Source organism: Equus przewalskii, unplaced genomic scaffold, assembly GCF_037783145.1.
Source record: "Equus przewalskii isolate Varuska unplaced genomic scaffold, EquPr2 ChrUn-13, whole genome shotgun sequence".
Lineage (NCBI taxonomy): Eukaryota > Metazoa > Chordata > Mammalia > Perissodactyla > Equidae > Equus > Equus przewalskii.
The window spans coordinates 3522318-3540200 of NW_027228750.1; the positions used below are offsets into that span (position 1 = coordinate 3522318).

The following is a 17883-nucleotide window of genomic DNA, read 5'->3' on the forward strand; positions in this document are numbered from 1 at the left end:
GATCTTCACCTTTTTTCTTAAGCACCTTCTGGCACATAGCCACTTTCTGCAATAGGGACATGTTATGTGGACGGGAAGCACCTCCTGATGGGCAGGCATTCCCCGAGTGTGTGGACGGAGGTTTCTGCCTCTCAGACAAACCCTGGTGTAGACACACTTGAAGCTGTTGTGGTGGTGATCTGAGAGACAGGCAGGGCTGCGGGGCCGCCACTAGGACACGGAAACAAGGGCCTGCTCTGCAGTTTATTATACTCTGTGGGTCTGAAAGGCCTTCACATGACGTGTTTTTCTGTCAGGAAGCAGACATTAAGGCAGCACATGGAGTGACAGCCATCCCACCTGAAGGAGCCTCACAGGAAAAGGGTCAGGTAAGCTTATCTACTCAGAATAAGAGGATGGGCAAGAAGGTTCCTCTTAATCAGTGGGTCTCAAACTTGAATCAGAATCACCTGGAGAGCTTATTAAACCAGACTGTTTGTTAGCTTTGGTTCAGTGGGCCTGGGTTTGCCGTGCTAACAAGTTCCCTGGTGGTGCTGATGAAGCTGCTAGTCCAAGGACTTGCACACGGGGAGCCAGAGCTCCAGATCCCTCACACAACACACAGACATCTGGACCACAGAAGTGATGAAGACATGAGGCAAATTCCATTATAATAGCCATCTTTATTTGTAAAAATCCAGATATAAAATGTATTCTTTCAGTCTTTCCGAGTTATCCTTTTTACAAAAACAAAAAGGCACATAAAAACCTTCCCCGCTGTCATTCCCACAGATGGATGTTTTTCAGGCAGCCCTCCCCCCTCCCCCCCCATATAGCTACATGCTTCATTCCGGGACGTCTGGCTTCCCCCACATGCTTCGGTGCCTTCCTACCAGGGTAGAGTTCCGAGTTCCGGGACTGAAGTACACAGAGGGGGGTGGGTGAGGGGTGCAGGGTGGAGCGATGCTCCGCGGCGTGCAGGATGGCGTCTAGTAGTAGGTCTCCTTCTCCACCCAGCCTGCGGCAGCAAACACACAGACGCTGCAGTGAGCCCACGCGCCAGCCAACAGAGAGGCTGCAGTGAGCCCACGCGCCAGCCAACAGAGAGGCTGCAGTGAGCCCACGCGCCAGCCAACAGAGAGGCTGCAGTGAGCCCACACGCCAGCCAAGAGGGGAAAGAACTGACCTGGGGATAACAGACAAAGCCAATGGGGGGTGGGGGGATCCCAAATTCAATATGGGACTCTCGATTGTATTTATTTAAATGCTTTTAGGAAGAAGGTGTTAACTGGAAAGATGGTTTAGATTTCCAACCAAGTTTCCACTGTATCATATTTGGTTTGTATTTTAGAGTCTAAAAGATGACTGGTTCTGAAGCCTGGACTGAGAACGTGGTTCTGAGGATGGGACTGGAACTGTAGTCAGTGTCCCGCGGGCTGGTGTGCGGGCCTTGGCCCATCAGGAGCCTGTGAGGGAGCCGGGACACTTCAAAGGAAAGATCAGAAAAGCCCACACAACTGCAGCCCCTCCCCCTCCCCCAAGCTAAAATGCCTGTAATTACCGCCAGGGCGTCGCCTGATGATGAGTTTTCTGACTTCGTCATACACGAAGATGAGAAGAGAGTACGGGAAGGCACAGAACCACCAGGTAGGCCTGGAAAAAGCAGCAGGTACCAATTTACACATGAACACATGCCAATGCCTTAAGCACAGCCTGCTGCTCTGTGTGCCTAGGGCCCAGAGAGACAGGAGAAACCAGGCTGCAGTCTTCATAAAGGAGGCCCCTGCCCATCTTCAGCTTGGTTTGTTTCTAAGTTTGGTTTGTAGGGTGAGTTGAGTAGATTTTCTGTTCACCATCTCAGTGACTGGGCATTTTAAGTGTTTAACAAGCTCGAATGTATTTCTCTGATATGCTGGCATTTGAAGATAAAGAACTGCCAGTGTGGGTCAAAACCAATTTATCTATCCCCTAAATTTGGTCTCTGATGATGGAATTGGGACAGTCAGCTGTCTGCTCTGAGTCCTAGATGTGGGAAATGAAAACAGCTGAGCCCTAAGAGAGATCAGAGGCCTTTGGGAGCTCACGGGCTGCTGCACAGTCCCCAGCCTGGAGACAGGTGCCCTGGGCAGCCTCTGTGGGAGGGCTAAGCTTTCCTGACGACCAGCTCGTGCAGTAAACATGTGAGGAAGGTGGTCCCAGGGCAGAGCTCTGGCGGTCTCCTCCACCTCTTCCTGACCTGCATGTCCTCCACAGCAGCTAAGAGAAGACCCTGTTTGATTCAGGCACCCGAGCAAACCACCTTCCAAATTGAAGAAACAAGTCCTCTAGTCACAGCGAGCTGTTCTGAGGCACTACACTATTTTAGCGTGACTGTCCATTTCTAAAAGAAAGCTCTGTGATCCTCCTGGCCTCCTCTTGATAAACACTGGCCCAAGATGACAAAATTCAACTTGGACATGGCTGGCTGCTGTTGTACGCCAGCTCTGTGCAGGGTGCTGGAGATAGAAAGGCAACGATACTGTGGCCCAGGCCTTTATATTCTAGTGGGGAGCAGAAATGACCTAATACGCAATGCCAAAGAAGGGTGCAATTGCACATGTCCAGGAGGGTGAGATCACATGGGGACAAGCTCCGAGGAAGTCAGCCCTGAAGGATTTTCAGGGTTAATAAGGGGGGGGGGACACAGCCTTAAGCAAATACATAGGCAGAGAATATTGAATTCACCTAACATAAGCTTGGATAGGTACAAGATAAGGCCAGAAAAACAGGGTGGGGCAATAATGAGAGAGAGCCTAGACACTAGGCTAGCCTGCACCACAGATGACGTCTGCACACACCCAGCAGGAAGTCAATGAAGTCAATGGGGTTTGGTTACTTTAGGGCTGAGATCAGCAAAAGGAGAGGAGATGGCAACAGGCTAGCTGAGTCTAGATGGGTCTGAGCAAGGATGGGGAGGCTGACGTTTTAAATCAGAAGCTTGTATTGTACAGGTCCCACATTCTGTGGCTTAGCATACTTTAATCAGTTAGCAGACAGCACCAAACACACTGTTTCAAAATGCTACTGGCGTTTGCGGTAAACCCTGTATGTGAAAATTCAGGTTTATGAGAAGTGCAAGGTCATTCACTGTGCTCAAGGCCAGTCTGGTTCTGATCAGACTAGGGGTAAGCTTCCTCTGATCAACTGTAAGGTAAAAGGGACCTCAGATCTGCTTCTCCAAACTTCCTCTGAGAGCAGAGGATTCAGAGACCCACAAGGGGCTTGCGATGGGATGCACAGTGACAGGGTAAGCAAACCAAGATTTGAACCTGGGCCCCCAAACTCCAGGAGACCCCTGGTTGGCCTCTAAAGACAACTGGACTGTGGCTGTGGGGGACCTGAGTGCTCAGCAGTGAGCCAGCGGGGAAGCCCAATTACCAGAGCCTGTCTGGGGCCAAATCCTAAGCAGTGGCCGTGGTCAACAAGTCTCCGGACTTGCTAGTCTGATTTACTGATGAATCAGGCCTTCCTGATTTTCCAATCCATAGGAAGTCTTGTACATGCCACCCAAAAGTTCTGAAAAGGACGGCTACTCACAAGAGGAAAAGCCACACTAACTATTTTTTTGGAGCTGGAAGAGGATGGACTTACTTGAGGGGATACATCCTCAGGGCCACACCCATTCCAGGGCAGTAGGAAAGGAAGGCAGCAAGGGCCGTCTCTTCGAAGAGGCCAAATATTAGGATCTTGTTCCTAAAGTCAAGGAGGAAAAAAGCTTAAAAAACACAAATAGAAATTTATCTTCTAATGCTGTGTGTTAAACGGCAGATCAATGTTTCTATGTACTAGTTGTACTTAGGAACTTGAAAACTGCATTTGGCTTCCTAAATCTGCTCCAAAAACTAGAGATTCCAGAAACTTTGGCACATGTGCCAGCTGCTGGGCTTTCTGTGAAGGGTTTAGAAATCCCAGACCCCTTCTTTGAGCCAGGAACCTTGACTGTCCTCTCTACTCACTTCATCCCCTGCTGGAAGACTGAGTTCCTCCTGGTCTTGCAGATGACCAAGTCGGCCCACTGTACCACCACGATACTGACGAAGAATGCTGTGTGGCAGGTGAACTCCACGATTTTCCTCTGTTCGTAAGTCTGAAACGCAAAAGGCAAAAAGATGGGCCTGGCTCTTTGCCCACGTGGCCAGTGGCTGTGTGGTCACCGTCCTCAGGGGCCTGAGGAGCTCCAGCACTGTCAGGCCCTCACTCACCCACTGCTGCCCGTAGCTGTCCTCCACGTCGTTGACCCAGCGGTCATCCCAGTCCACGCGGAGTCCCAGCAGGTGAATTGGGAGGAAGCCATTCTCAGCCAGAATCACAAAGTAGGTGAAGAAGCCCCCTAGGGCCTGGATCATACCTAAGAAGTTAGAAAAGTAACTTTAATGCTAGAACCTGGTACAAGGGCATCTCCACACACTGCATCTGATCACTGGAGCAGGCCTGGGAGGTACTTGAGGGAAGTCTTTCTCACTGGTTGATGAAGGCACCGGAGAGTTGCCCGTCACTCACAGGCCATGACTGGCGGGATGGAGGAACCAGGGGTACACTCCTCGCCCAGCACCCTCTCCACTTTTTGAGTCACTTTTTAGAGCTTAAAGAAGACAGACAGACCTTACTCTTAAACACCCACCTCTATTACTTGATCATCTGCCTCTATCAGGGCTTGACCTTTAGGGGGAAAAAATCCACTTCCTATTTTTTAATCTCTGAAAAATTATGACTTTTCCCCCATCTCTCAATTTTTACACATTGCCTCTTTGCCAGCCACTGTGGAAATTGTGAATGTGGTACTTTCTGACACAACCCTCCTCCTCCCACACTATTGGGACCCTTTCCCCCTGGCATCCAATCCAACCACATTACCCTAAATTCCTCAGGGCAGGATTTCATCCTATGCTCTGAACCTAGTCTCCCTTCACAAAATTAGGTCTACCTGGCTATCAGCCAGTTCCTCTGTTGTCAGCAACTGTCCAATCCATCTTTGCCATGTTTCCATAATGTACTCATCTGTTCCCCTTTACCAAAGTTCCCAGCAATGCAACCCATTAATCCAGAAGAAGAAGTTGTTCATGGCGGCTTCACCAGGTTCTCCCGAAGGAGACTACGCAGATGATTTAGGATCAAAGGGCATTTTCCTTGCCCCCGACCTGGACCATCTGTTAGCTGGTCATGCTCCACCGGCGGAGCAGAAACCAAGCACTGGTGGTGGGGAGAGTGGGGGTGCAGGGCCACCGCTACCAGCCAAACCTTTGAACTCGTGTAATTTCTTCAAAGCCTAACTCTCTATCCAAATTAGTGACAGACACTGTGTATCCCCAGGAAAAGCTGCCTTTGAGTCAACATGCGCTGTTCCCTAGAACTGTGCCTGGCATTCTGGGAGGCCCAGCGAGGAGGAGGATCCTCAGTTCTCAGGCAGAGTTGAGCCCAGTCACAAGATGCTTGGTGTAAAGAACTGCAGTTTCCACAAAGAAGTAACTGGGCTGACAGCAAAAGATGTCTTCTCACACAGAAGAGAATCTAGAAACTTCCTGTAGTCTCACCCTATGTTGCGGCTCATCACCCTAGATTTGAAGTCTCAGAAATCAACCTATCTAAGGCAGACACCACCGCTCCAGATACTGTAAGCGTGCCAGCTGCCTACTCGACGCCATGTGGCAGCTCACCAATTTGTCCGTAGGCCATGCTGATCAGCCGCTCATTCACAAGTTTGTCCGTCTGGGGGTTTCTGGGCTGTCTCTTCATGATGTCGCTCTCAGCTTGCTCATAAGCCAGGGAGATGGCGGGGACCTGGGGGGTAGGGGCGAGAAGGGATTTAAAGTCACCAAATACCAGAAAGCCGACACTGTGACCCTCCCGTTATAAAGTTCTTGGCCTCTCTTTTAAAAATGTTTTTCATACCATGAGCTAATATTACAGGTCCCATGGGAAAAACAACACAACAAAATTACACAAAGGCAAGACTCCTATCTGATAAACAGGTGTTGACGGGTGCCTTGAAGAATAACAACATTGATTCGTTGATGCTGAGGCTGCAAGACACGCTGGATATAGCTACTGCGAATTTCTTTCCCTACTGACAAGCATGTGGACCCCAGGAGCACAGCAGCGAGCACTAATGCCACACCTTAACACCACAGTGTGTGGAAGCTGCGACATTCACTTACCATGTCTGTGCCCAAGTCAATGCAGAGGATGGTGACAGTCCCCAGGGGCAGTGGAATGTTTGCAATAATAAATATCAGGAAGGGGGTGATCTCTGGAATGTTACTGGTCAGGGTGTAGGCAATGGATTTCTTCAAGTTATCGAAGATCAGACGACCTAGGAAGGCAAAATATTTTTATGGTATAACGTAGAGATAAGCAGACTAGAAACTGCAGATATGCAGGAAGTGTCCAGAAATGGATACTGATTGGCGGACTCAGGACGAGTGTTTGGGAAACACTTTAAATGTAGTGCTCTCACCTTCCTCTACTCCAGTCACAATTGAGGCAAAGTTGTCGTCCAAAAGAATCATGTCAGCAGCTTGTTTAGACACGTCTGAGCCAGCTATCCCCATAGCAACCCCAATGTCCGCCTTCTTCAAAGCTGGAGAGTCATTGACACCATCGCCAGTTACAGCCACAATGGCACCCTACCACAAAATGAATGGAGAGGGTTCGTAAGAATCATGTCGTCTAGAGATGGAAGTAAGCAAGGGGCATGCCTGCACTCGCCTCTCCTCCTTACAGACACTGCTCCCTTCCCACAGACTTTATGGAGTCTCAGAATCATCTTAGCCAAGAACCCACAGAGCTGCCACCCAACAGCATGGCGGCACGAATACAATTCTGAGGAGGCTTCACCTCTGCTTAACAAGGGCTACTCAAAGTCATGACTTTGATGAGTGGAGCCCTGGAAAACCTCATTCCTTAATGCACAGCCCCAGGTCTTTTCAAGGAAGGGGATGGGAGTCTCCTGGCCCTTCCCATCTCCAATGTAGGCATTAGGAGTCTGCACTGCTAATCCAGGCAGGTGCTGAGGCTCAGGCTCTGGGCCACAGCAAAGACTTGAAAAGTGTCTGTCTCTACTAAACCGTTATCAAGTCACCGTTCTCTCTACGCCTGGAGCTTCTTAATGGCACGGTTACCCTGAGTCTGAGAAAAGCTGGGTCGTGTTTCCACCACCGTTGCTTTGTTTTTCATTTTTACTGGCACTGCAATCACTGAGGTCAGCAGCGCCTGAGAGGGCCACTGACCTGCCTCTGGCAGCCTTCCACGATGATAAGCTTCTGCTGAGGGGAGGTCCTGGCAAACACAATCTCAGTGTGGTGCCTCAAGATGTCATCCAGCTGCTCAGGGGTCATGTCCTTCAGATCACTCCCATGAACCACGCAGGCCTTGGCATCTCTAGGATGAGGACAGAAAAGAAAGGTCACCTGTACCATCACCAGCATGATGCTCATCACCAAGTAGGGAGGTTGTGACACTATGCAGAACACTTCATAAACAACACAAAGTCGGGGGGCAGTCCCCCCACCATGTAAAGCTATTATCTGTGCAGTATTTTACTGGTTACCAAGCATTTTCATATATTATTATCCCAGTCAAGACCAGCAACAATCTGAGGCAAGCCTGTCTGTCACCTTCCTTTCCTCGTCTTTATAAAAGGCACATTGAAATAACAGGACCAAGTTTTAGACAGTGGCAGACCTGATAAAAGACCAAACCCTCCACTACCCCAAAGTAGGTTGAAGGGGCCCTAAATCCTAACAAAACATTAAAAACAAAACTAATTTGTCTCCGTTATCTATTTTACTTTGTTAACAAAATTTTCCTTTTCTGGCCTGAAAAGCGCCTTCCCCATTTTGTTTTCTTAGCGTGGACCTGGAAATTGACAAGCTGCTGGGTAGTACAGCTCCGTGGTTAACAGCATGAAGCTGGAAGCTGGACTGTGTGTGTATGACATGACTCAGCTTCAGCTTCTGTGCTCTGCAATGTGGGAACAATACCCACCTTACTAGGATCATGTCAAGTGTTTAGAACAGTAAGCACCAATCTCAGCGTTAGTTATTATGACTTGATCTTCCTGAAGAGCAAACAAGGTTTCTTTCTGGAACAGGAGGGGGACTCCCTATTCAAAGCAAGCCTAGATAAAGCAAACCATTTCAGAGCCAAGCTGAAGATTTCCAGCTACCACCATCCGCACCTTCAAGGCTGACGGTGCTTCGAGCTTCCTGCCTTACCTGGGGTTCACCTGGCTCACTGGGATGTTGAGGCGGGCAGCAATGTCCTCTACGGTCTCATTGCCTTCTGAGATGATGCCCACACCTTTGGCAATGGCTTTGGCTGTGATAGGATGGTCTCCAGTGACCATGATGACCTGCAACAAGAAACAAGACAATTTAGTGAATGCAGCTGCCAAGCAAATGACCTTAAAAAGGCTTACTGGTAGGCAAGAATACATATTAAGGATGATTCAGCTTGAAATATCAAAAGGAATGCAAATATAAAACAATAAACATTAGCCAAAAATATAAACGTGTTCACAGAAGGAAAACACAAAGCCAACATCCAGATTTCACCTTGGTGCATGATCACAGAGGATACGCAATATCGATTTTTCCTTCTACATAGTCATACAAAAATATTCAGATTTACTAAAACCAGCAAAAAATGATAAAAATCGGATGCTGTGGGACTATAAGATAAAAATGCCACATATTGCTGGTTGGCATCCTCAAATTGGCCCAATTTGAGGAGAGCGCAACACGTAACAAGAATTCAAAACTGTTCCTACTCTTTTTGACCCAATGATTACATTTAGAAGAATATGTTTAGAGGAATATAATCAAATATAATCCAAGTGATGGGGGAATAATTTTCAGAGCTTTTCAGGGCTGTATTGCTCATGAGAATGAAAAAGAAACAAACACCCAGCAACAAGGAAGGCTAAACAAACCACACTCTATCAGGACACCTGAATCGTACCTGGCAACTTAAAGACAGACACAGAGTCCACGGAACATTCATTACAAAACCAGCTAACTGAAAACACGGAAGACATGCCATGCCCTGCGTGAAGCATATTAATCTAGAATGCAAGTATTTCAAAATTTAAAACCTTGACAACTCTTTAGCTCTTTTTAATTCACTTACATTTCTTTCAAAAAAGTTTTCTTTTTTTCTAAATCTTTCTTCTGTTTACACTAACGTTTTAATACTATGCGGTCTTTTCTGGTGGTAACTAAAGCTTGGGAGACGAGAATACTCCAGGTGAGAAAACCAGCTGGCCATGTGGCCCCCAGGAGACAATGCCACTAACAGGGTGCCCAAAAGCACACAGAGGGGATGCCACGGACGCAGACTGGACGCTACCTTAATCCCAGCGCTCCGACATTTGCCCACGGCATCAGGCACGGCAGCTCGGGGAGGGTCGATCATGGAGATGAGCCCAACGAAGCAGAGATTTTCAAGAGGGAAATTCACATCGTCAGTGTCAAACTGGAAGCCTTCGGGAAACTGTTCGTCGGGCAGGAAAAGGTGGCAGAAACCTGAAAGGAGGGCAGGGAGCTGGTGAGGATTTTCAGAAATGGAGGCAGCAGCAGGACAACAAGCAGCTTCTTATCCATTCTATCTGCCTTTGCTGAAGGCTTAGTTTGGACTATTTCTTAAAAGTCAAGTTTTATAACAGAATGAAGGTTCTGTTTAACATTTATGAATGGCATAGAGTCACTGAAAGGAAAAACATGCAGAAGACAGCACCCATCAGCAAGCCTCAAGGAAGAGGAACAGCTTCATGTGGAGAAGACTGAATGAGATGACACCAGTCCTGAACCCCAGGAATTCAGGGTTTGAGACCTGCCCACTCCGTTACTTGGATTTGGCAAATCATGTAATTATGTGTCTTGGCTTCCTTCTCTGGAAAAGTCGAGGCCACATCTCTGCTCATTGTTCATTTAACCAAAATATCTGAGTGCCGCCATCATGCTAGCTGTTTCGAGGATAAATGCAGACACATTCTGCCCAAGGGCTTATCGCCCAGTATTATTAATACAAAAACCACAATGGTCAAGACATTCCTTTCAACGTTGTACGAAGGTTACAGGGTTCTTTAAAGTGGTAAGAGGTGCCAGGTGGGTTCAAGGAAGAGAGACTGCTTCTCCTTTGGGGTGGTACATGTAGGGAAACAAACACTTAAGATAACATAGTGGTTTTTCAGTTGGATAGAGACGTAAGACAGACACCTCAAGGTAGATGAGGGAGCAGTATGAACCTGAGTATGGGGCCAGGCTATCAGTTCTAAGTTATCTAAGCTAAGGAGAATAGGAAGAATTAGATGAATAATGAATTTTTATCTGTCACCCTACAAAATATTATAAATGCCACTTTCCCAATTACATCAGACAATGGGTAACATGTACTTCTAATCTGCAGGGGCTGACAGAATAGAAAGGGCAAAAGTTTACTGTCTGTCTAACTTAGGAGCTGCCCACGTCAGTTCCCACGCACATTCTCGACCCTTCGGTGGCAGTCAGGAAATGGCTTTATTCTAGATGTCCTGGGAATTAATTAACTTTAATTTCATTAAGTTTACAGATCCTAGACATAGCAACAAAGGTTGGAAAATAAAACTCTTCCTCTCCTATTTTTTTTTTGGCAAATGGAACTGACCAATATGACACCAAAGGTCTAAGTATGAGCCAGAAGCAAACCAGCAGGATTGTGTTGCCTGCAGCCCAATAAAACAAACATGTCTCCAGCACTTACTGTTTTCCCAACAACAGGGGGCAAATAAAGTAGTAGGAGGATTGCTCCCGACAGGCTTACGGGGAGGTCAACAAGTTACAGAGCTTAATATGCTAATTTGCAGCGGTCTCCTAGACCCGCTGTGTTACCAGGTTATCTGCGTACCGAGCACTCGCTCTCCGAGGCCGCCCAGCTCCAGGTAGGCGTTCTGAAAGGCATCTTTCAGCTCCTCGTCCAGGGGCTGCTCCTTGCCGTTGAGGAGGATAGAGCTGCAGCGGTCCAGGATCCTTTCCGGAGCACCTTTCATCACCAGCAGGTGCTGGGGCTCAGACGTGTTGGGGTTCTTATGAATGGACAACTGTAAAGGATTGTTGAGATGTAAATGCTGGATGGCTGGGCGGGGCAGGCCACAGAGGGTAAACAAAGCCCCCTTACTATTCAGTATTTGTTATGAAAAAGACCAAGACCCCCTATTCCTGCACTATGAAGGGTCTCATACCTTGTAACATACTCTGACTGCTACAAAACAAGCATGATAAGATACTCATAAATCCCTGAACACGTGTTCATATACAAACAGAAAATTCGGGAACAAAGGGACTGACACACACTTCTGCACCTACACTCCTCCCCACCCCCTCCTCACACACCCATTTCCACTCCAAACCACAAATAAATATTCAAAAGGACCCGAACAACATTTTAGGAGAGGCTTCGTTTATCCTACTGATAGTCAAGTAAATTAGGATTTTCTATATGTTGTCAAGGGTAAAACTTAAAGCTTTCATTAAAAGTTTGAATGATTTGTTTTTAGAAAGCATTTAAGCTTCTAACATTCCAATAGAGTTCTTCCATCGACTGCTCCTCCTCCCCATCTGTGCCCTCGGCCGCCTCGCGCCCCAGGCCACCTGGTACTTGTTGGTGGAGTTGAAGGGAATCTCCACGATCTTGGGGTATCTGTCCCTCATCTCCTTCACAGAGCCGCAGCACAGCTCGATGCATTTCAAGAGTGCTGACTCGGAGGCATCGCCTGCGACGGCCCGCTGTGAACAGAGACATCGCCTGTTAATCACCACGAAAACGCTTCACTAAGAATCGCTGAAAGAAATAATCAGAATGTATTGCAATCTCGTCAGAAGCAGAGCAGAGGGCGGGCGAGGAGGAAGCAGCGTTTTGGAAGGGCAGCCCAACCTTTAGCACGACCCGAGGGCCTCACAGCCCCCTTCAGACTCGAACTCCAACCTCCTCCTGGTCAGCCCCCTTCCCCACCCCACACCCGGCTTCTGGTAAAAGAGGGGTGCGCAAAGGTGTCGCTGCCCTTGGGAGCAGCACACACACCCTTCCAACCCACGTTAGCCTGTTTCTCCTCTTCCCCGTGGAAAAGACTCAAAGCCAACGTTATTCCCAAACATATTTCTGGTTGAATCCGAAAATACCACACGAGGACACAAATATTTACAGCACCCTTCACTGCCCTACGATTTAAAAGAAAACAACCTTAGGTTCTCAGGACTGAGGGCCAACCGTCTGTGTCAAGGGGAGAACAGAAGACTTTATATTCTAATCATAATTCAATTGTGCAAAATTAGCTGGGCCTGAATGATGTGAACTGGAAGTCACAGAATTAGCTATCATTTTAATCAAAGCCCACCCTTCAGGCAACATATACTTGTATTTTGTGTGATATACTGTGACACATATATTTCACATCCTGAAAACATTCAGTTGCAGCCAACTTTTATGCAGATGAACATTTTAGAACTTTGACATGCAAAGCTATACATGCAGATGAGCAAAGTAACGCTCACTTACAAACATAGTCCCCTTTCATAAGAAGGGTGGCTAGGTTTGGTAAGAAACATGAAATAAGGGAGATCGCTTTTTTATTTTAAAAGGAATTTTTTTTTTTTTTTTTTTTTGGTGAGGAAGATTGTTGCTGAGCTAAGATCTGTGTCAATCTTCCTCTATTTTCTATGTGGGATCCCACCACGGCATGGCTTGATGAATGGTGGGTAGGTCGACACCCAGGATTTGAACCTGTGAACCCTGGGCCGCCAAAGCAGAGCACGCAAACTTAACCACTACACCACCAGGTTGGCCCAGGGAGATCATTTTTAACAAAGGTCAGTTATTAAAGTAGAATAGAGTCCCAGACTTTTTTTTTTTTGGTAATAATGCCACTGACATGGCCCCATCTCATCCTACCTTTCTGGGGCTTTTAAATTAGGAAAGATTTGATACTTGTGAGTCCCTGAGCTCAAAGCCTAGAAAATTTCCATTTGAGCTAAGGAAAAACATGAAGGAGGCATCTCAAGTTTTATCCCATGAGAAACAGCATCCTCCTCAGAGCAACGTCAATTCAATGCGAAGAGAATGTCCTTTAAAGACTAAAGGAATGCCGTCTTCCTGGAGAAGCCATCTCAGTCCATCTAAGCCACATTGCCTTCGACAACTGGGTTTCTACGCAGAATGCCCACAGGCAGCTTTGCTGAGAGCAAGTGGGCTCAGAGGGCCTCACACTGCTTTCTCCTCCTATGGGACCTTGTGCACCTCGTGACTTTTCTGGGATTGCGTCTTCACTGGGAAATACAGTCAAATCTCAGTCATTTCAAATTTCACGCAAATTCCAGGAGGCTGAGCTTATTTTTGCATCATTAGTAAGCAAGCTAAGAATAAGTAAGATAAGAGAAATAGCTGAGCTATTTTAAGAAAATAAATGGCTTAAGGGATTTACTGGAATCTACTGTATCCGAATATGCAAATGCGATTATCGAGTCACAAAAGCAGCCCCACTGTCTGCGAGGTTGGGCGACAGCATGTGAATGCAGAATGGTAACGCTGGATTTTATTAATTAGGTTTTTCACCAGCAGAGATCACCTACCTAACCCCCCTACTCCTCTGGTCAGTTTTTCCTGTATATTCCCTTTTCTCCAACTTATAAAGACCACAGGGAACTCTAAGTACTTCGGGATCCACAGGCAACACAAGTCACACACAGCCAAGCTTCACAGACCATTCCAAGTGTCCTGTGATGAACGGCTACTTTATACAACACAAATGTCACGTGCTGTTCACAGAGAACACTCAGGTGGTCGTTCTCCTGTGGTCTCTACACCCCCCGCCCCCCAGCAGCCTGATGCCCACAGGGACGCCTGAGCGCACCTTAAGGATGGGGATGTTTTCCTGGTTAGCCTGAAACACTGCTCTGTTGCAAAGACCCGCAATTCTGGACAGAGAGAGCCAGGTGGCTGAAGTCTTGTCGAATGAGACACCTGATGAAACCAAGAAAAGACAGGGAAAATAATGCATTAGCTTTGTATTAGAAGTCCCATAAAAATGCGAAAGGCTACATCTCGTTTCCCAATTAATGAAACTAATCAGGTTTTAGGCATTTTTCCACCCATGTCTGTGGGGCAAATTCATTTTTTTTTAATTGATAGGCCAAAAAAAAAAAAAAAGGAAGAAAGGAAGCAAGGTGAGCAGCCACATGGAGGGGGCCCTAGTCTTACCACTCTGATTCTCAGTCGTGTCGGCCTCGTGGATTTGATTGTCAAACCACATGTGGGCCACTGTCATCCGGTTCTGAGTCAGCGTTCCAGTTTTATCCGAGCAGATGGTGGATGTGGACCCCAAGGTCTCCACAGCTTCTAAGTTCTTCACTAAACAGTTCTTCCTCGCCATGCGCTTGGCAGTGAGGGTCAGGCACACCTGAAAAAGGTCAGCAACCACATTTCTTCACACAGCCAGCTTGGATTCTACACAAACTCCAGCTACACCCCACTGTGGAAAAAATCTGTCTAAAATTAAATCTCTCCAAGCTTCCTCTGAAGAAATAATAATGGTAATATGTATATGAGGCTTCCCACTACCCGCCAAAAGTAACGTATCTTACCACATTCTATTTCCCCCACTCACCCCCAAGTTTTTCTTTCTCTGTTACACTATCCTGGATCATGTGATAACTTAAGAAAAAATTTATGCTTTTGGGTTACTATCTTCCAAATAGAAACATGCCAAGGTCTTTTCACTGTCTAACCCTCCTATGTGGCTCTGAACAAAATCGATACACATTCATGAGATAAAACCTAAGATGGCAGCCCCTTAGGAGAGGGTAGTGGATGACCCGTACACTCATGCAAGCTGATCTGAGAAAGAGCGAAAATCGCCTTCCCCAAGGCTCTTACCGTGACGGTGGCCAGCAAACCTTCTGGCACATTGGCTACAATGATACCGATGAGGAAGATGACAGCTTCAAGCCAAGTGTACTCGAGGATCAGAGAAAGGATGAAGAAGGTCACACCCAGGAACACGGCCACACCCGTGATGATATGGATAAAATGTTCAATTTCTGCAGCAATAGGAGTCTGGCCCCCTTCCAGCCCAGAAGCAAGTGTGGCAATTCTTCCCATCACGGTGCGATCCCCCGTGTACACGACAATGCCACGTGCAGTGCCTTAAAAAAGCATGAAGGGGGAGTTTTACCAAATTTTATCAAAGAAGCCACACAATTTGCACAGTTACCTGGCATGGTTAAAAAAAGAGACAAAAATGCACATTTTTAAAGGCCAGCTCTTGGCAGTGTCTACTGATTCTTTTAAACCAGAGACTTTGCTAGATCAGCGGTGCCAACCAAAGAGGTAAGCTGGAGGTGGAGGAAAGAGGACAAACAGCCACCAAGTTCTCTGCATTTTCCTGCCAGCAAGGGAGCCACTTCTGCTCCGTGCTTGACCGAAGTGGTCAGAAAAAGAGCCAATAAAACAGAAGAGAAATCACGTCTACAGTGGTGGTGGTGGTGTTAACGCCCAAGATAAATGCCACGGCCTGCTGAAGAGTGCCTTAATATGGTCTACCTTCAACGCAGTTGGTTGAAAAAAAGGCAATGTTCCTCGTCTCCAGGGGGTTTTCATTTGTGAAATCTGGAGACCTGGTCTGGGGTTCTGATTCGCCAGTGAGTGAGGAATTATCCACCTGTCCGGGAGCAAAGTAAGAAGTGCCTTGTAAGTACACCAGACTCGTGGTGGGTTGCTGGCCTGATCGCCCCGCTTTGCTCAAACAGCAGCGGTCCTGTTCGAACCCACCCACCTTGCAACCGTTTGCAGATATGATCCTGAGATCAGCAGGGATCCGGTCTCCTCCTTTCACTTCCACCAGATCCCCTACCACTACTTCCTCCGCATTGATGCTCATCTTCTCACCGTTTCGAACCACAAGTGCTTGCTTTGGGAGGGGAAAACAGTTTACACGATTAAATCACAGAAAAATGGATACCAACAAGGTGAAGGTAGTGTCAGAACAAGAAAATCAAATTACAAAATGATCTGTAATCCTAATTATCTGAAGGCATAACAAAGATATTATTAATCTTTTTATTTATACAAGTTGTGGTTATCTAAGAAGCAGGCCTCTTGTGCCCATCACGATCGCCCTTTCAGTGTTCGCTCAGAGGGAAGACAATCACTTTCTGGGGTCTAAGAAAAGGAGGTCTGGTTTTGAGTGGTAGGGAGAAGGCATCCCTTTCTCTGATGGAGTCACTGAACACCTGGAAAACCTTAACTTCACTCCAGTTCCTTCTTGGGGCTGCCAAGTCGCCCAATGGGGAAGGCCAAAAGGAGAGGTACCTGAGGAACCATGTTTTTGAAGGATTCCATGATCTTTGAACTTTTAGCTTCTTGATAGTAGGAGAAACAGCCAGTTATGATGACGACAGCTGACAGCACCACGCCAAGATACAGCTGGGAGGGAACAAACAAGTCAGCACTGCATGACTTTCAGTAAAGAATTGGGAACATTCAATTTCGGACTGAGTAAAAAAAGACTTTAACAGAGATCAAGGCCTCAGAAATATAGAACCCACTTCTTCATATATATCCTTCTAGAGACCATGCACAGGAGGGTCAGAAATGGAATCACAGAGATGCTTCGTCACTAACTTGACAGACTTCTGGAAATGTTCTAGATGAATCAGACCCTGAGGATACCTCATGCATACCCAACAAGCCAAATGAGGAAGTATAGCACTCACATTATCATTTTGAGGCTCCTCTTCTGTAGCAGCTTGGATGCCATAAGCCAAGAAACAAAGAATTGCTCCAATCCACAGTAACATTGAGAAACCCCCAAAGAGCTGCCGACAGAATTTGACCCATTCAGGAGTGGTGGGAGGGGGTGTAAGGGCATTGGGACCGTCTCGGGCCAGGATCTCAGCAGCTCGAGCAGTTGTTAAGCCCTGAGAAGTAGAGGAAGATGAATAAGACAAACGTCTCCAGGACTTACAAGCAAATGCACCCACCTGATGGCTGGAAAGCTGCAATACAGGATTCAAGGAGGAAACATACTTTCCGGAGCCAAGTTCTGATGAGGATCCCCCACATGGTTCAGGCAAACAATAGCCCAAGTGTCCTAAGGAACCCACAATACCCAGATTAAAATTCTTTTTAAGTTGATCCATGGACAAATCTGAACCCAGTCTGTCCTCTTCTAAGTTTTAAATGAGGGATTCATGCCAAATTACATTTTTACCAAGAAGACATCTATTTTAACTAATCGATTCAGTTTTGCAAATTAGGAGCTTTGAGTTTTCTGTGTATTGAATCCGTCAGGGAAGGAAAAAAAACCCTCTATAAATATCAGGGGCGGAAAAAAAAAATCTCTGTAGGAATCCAACTTGTTATTGGGTTAACAGCCAGTTTTAAGTATAGAACTTCATCCTTTGGATGGCAATTAAAACACTGTCTGGCAGGGAAGTTCACGTGTGTGTCTATTTTAGCCACCCCCCAGTAAGCCTGTCACTTGGGTCCACTGTACTGAGGCCCTGCTACTTGCTAATGGGCCTTAAAAACAAGATTCACCAACAGCAGACAGATATAAAGCAACTGTGAAGAGGGAAAAATGGATTACTTTCATGCTATCAAATACCAAGTCAGAAAAAAGACATAAAACACATTTTTGCGCAGTGTCTGTACATACGTAGCTTGCGTTCATGTTATTTCTACATTGCAGTTAGAGTGTGGGGCAAGAGCGATTAAGCAGTAAGGGACACGAGGACTTATTCAGGGCCCTCCTGTGCCTCGAGTTCATGATGTGATCCCTGGACAGAACAAAAACCACCAGCACCAAGACGCCTGAGCAGCTCTACACGCCAAGCACTG

General features: G+C 46.8%; 1 protein-coding gene across 2 annotated transcripts in view; it reads right to left on the reverse strand.

The window, feature by feature from the left end:
• Positions 1–642: 642 nt before the first annotated feature.
• The window catches only part of ATP1A1 (ATPase Na+/K+ transporting subunit alpha 1), a 30210-nt gene continuing 12969 nt past the window's right edge, over positions 643–17883 (reverse strand). For both annotated transcript variants that reach the window (XM_070608158.1, XM_008515134.2), the window contains exons 4-23: positions 16758–16961; positions 16354–16467; positions 15818–15952; positions 15586–15703; positions 14920–15188; positions 14245–14443; positions 13898–14007; positions 11643–11777; positions 10900–11092; positions 9364–9539; positions 8232–8368; positions 7245–7395; positions 6473–6641; positions 6174–6328; positions 5673–5796; positions 4221–4366; positions 3975–4105; positions 3610–3711; positions 1541–1632; positions 643–997 (exon numbers count right to left, since the gene is read on the reverse strand). In XM_070608158.1, the coding sequence (XP_070464259.1) occupies positions 969–997; positions 1541–1632; positions 3610–3711; positions 3975–4105; positions 4221–4366; positions 5673–5796; positions 6174–6328; positions 6473–6641; positions 7245–7395; positions 8232–8368; positions 9364–9539; positions 10900–11092; positions 11643–11777; positions 13898–14007; positions 14245–14443; positions 14920–15188; positions 15586–15703; positions 15818–15952; positions 16354–16467; positions 16758–16961 (2889 nt within the window). In that variant the 3' untranslated portion in view covers positions 643–968. The remainder of the gene's footprint in view (positions 998–1540; positions 1633–3609; positions 3712–3974; positions 4106–4220; positions 4367–5672; positions 5797–6173; positions 6329–6472; positions 6642–7244; positions 7396–8231; positions 8369–9363; positions 9540–10899; positions 11093–11642; positions 11778–13897; positions 14008–14244; positions 14444–14919; positions 15189–15585; positions 15704–15817; positions 15953–16353; positions 16468–16757; positions 16962–17883) is intronic.